General features: G+C 40.6%; 1 protein-coding gene across 1 annotated transcript; it reads right to left on the bottom strand.

Annotated features, from left to right (window-relative positions):
• Positions 1-222: 222 nt before the first annotated feature.
• Positions 223-888, bottom strand: LOC114756363 (xyloglucan endotransglycosylase/hydrolase protein 8-like). Its single transcript, XM_028945306.1, has one exon. It carries the CDS (start codon positions 886-888, stop codon positions 223-225), a length of 666 nt encoding a protein of 221 aa, XP_028801139.1.
• Positions 889-1,515: the final 627 nt, after the last annotated feature.

Here is a 1,515-nt window from a genome sequence, read left to right on the forward strand (position 1 = left end):
TATTTTGAAATATCAAGATCACTGATCAAAACAATATTAGCCTCTGCTTTAATCTGTGCATAATGCTTCCTAGAAGAGTAACTTGTCAGATCAACAATCAGAACTCAAGCCAATAATAGAAATGACTTCACAGTTTGAAAACGCAAGCAAGACAAAATTACAACATTGTTATAGAAATCGCATAATTCAGAGACACAAGTAGCTGAAGATGAAGAAGCCGGATCAGGAATCACAAGCAGTCCCAATGGGTACACGGATGTGCTTATAGAGGCAAACATAAGGAGCACCAGAACCATCGTACTTACCGGTCCAATTTCCCTCAGCGATATAGCTAGCATCCCAAATCGAAGCATACAGAAACATTGGCTTCTCAGGAAACCCTAATTCACCATTTCCGTCCCCTTCCTTCCTCTCCTCTCTTCTCACTACCTTCCCATCAATCACCCACTCGATCGAATCACGGCTCCATTTGATCACATATTCGTGAAAGCCGTCCGAGCAATCAAATCCCAGATCGTGAATCTGCTCTCTGTTCCCAGTCCCGCGAGTGTAGAAATTGGTTTGCACGATCTTCTTGTCTTTGCCCAGGAACTCGAAGTCGATCTCGTCTTGGGATTTGTCGCCTTCGAGGGAGGAGAGGTAGATGTTGAAATTGAGGCCACTGGTGTTGCCTGTGGGGCATTGGATGAGGGTGCTGAAGGTGCCGTAAAGGAATCGGTTGGTGGTGCGCCACCGTGCGCCTCCGCGGTGGTCGAAGGTGAGGGCGATGGAGTTGGAGTCCGGGCAGTGGGAACAAGCTTCAGGAGTGTAGTCAACGGCGATCTCTCGGAGGGGTTGGGTGTGGTGGTGGTGGTGGTTGGTCTCAGGGTGAAGAATAGGGTCAGCCATTGGAGAAGCAGTGGGAATAGGAAGAAACAACAACAGACTGAGAAGTGAGGAGTGAGACTGAGAACTGAGACGAGAAGCTAGAAAGAAGGAGAATTAGAAAACGGCAAGGACGAAGTGGAAAGAATTTGGTATTAATTTACTATTAAACTTTCATTATTTATAATTATAATTTTTTAACCAGACCATTTCCAAGTCATTTTTTATTTGATGAGTTGTTGGACTCCAAAAACATTTAAGGTTAAAGTTTTTCAACTAGTGTACATTTTGAATAAAGATTAATTTGATTTTTTTTAAAATTGTTTTTTTTTTCCGGAACTTGTTATATGTTTAGCAAATATGATATTTTGGTACATAAGTATTTTCTTAAGTTTAGTTGAGGGTCTTGGTTCTTAGTTAGAATTTTTTAAATCAAAAGATTCTAGCCTCCTAAATTGTCCATAATACGTCAGACAAATATCAACATTTTAGTTTTAAGGGGTGTTTGGATGGAAACAAATTATGGTTTTAAAAGTGCTTTTACAGTTTACGAAGTAAATATATGGAGGAGTTTGTCTCGTTTTGTGGAAAAGTTTTCGGAGAAGCACTTTTTAAAATTGCCAAACACTCCCTTAGTTGTTGAAAATTTTA

This window comes from Neltuma alba, unplaced genomic scaffold, assembly GCF_004799145.2.
Source record: "Neltuma alba isolate B1F8T4 unplaced genomic scaffold, ASM479914v2 tig00010389_pilon, whole genome shotgun sequence".
In the NCBI taxonomy this organism is placed as follows: domain Eukaryota; kingdom Viridiplantae; phylum Streptophyta; class Magnoliopsida; order Fabales; family Fabaceae; genus Neltuma; species Neltuma alba.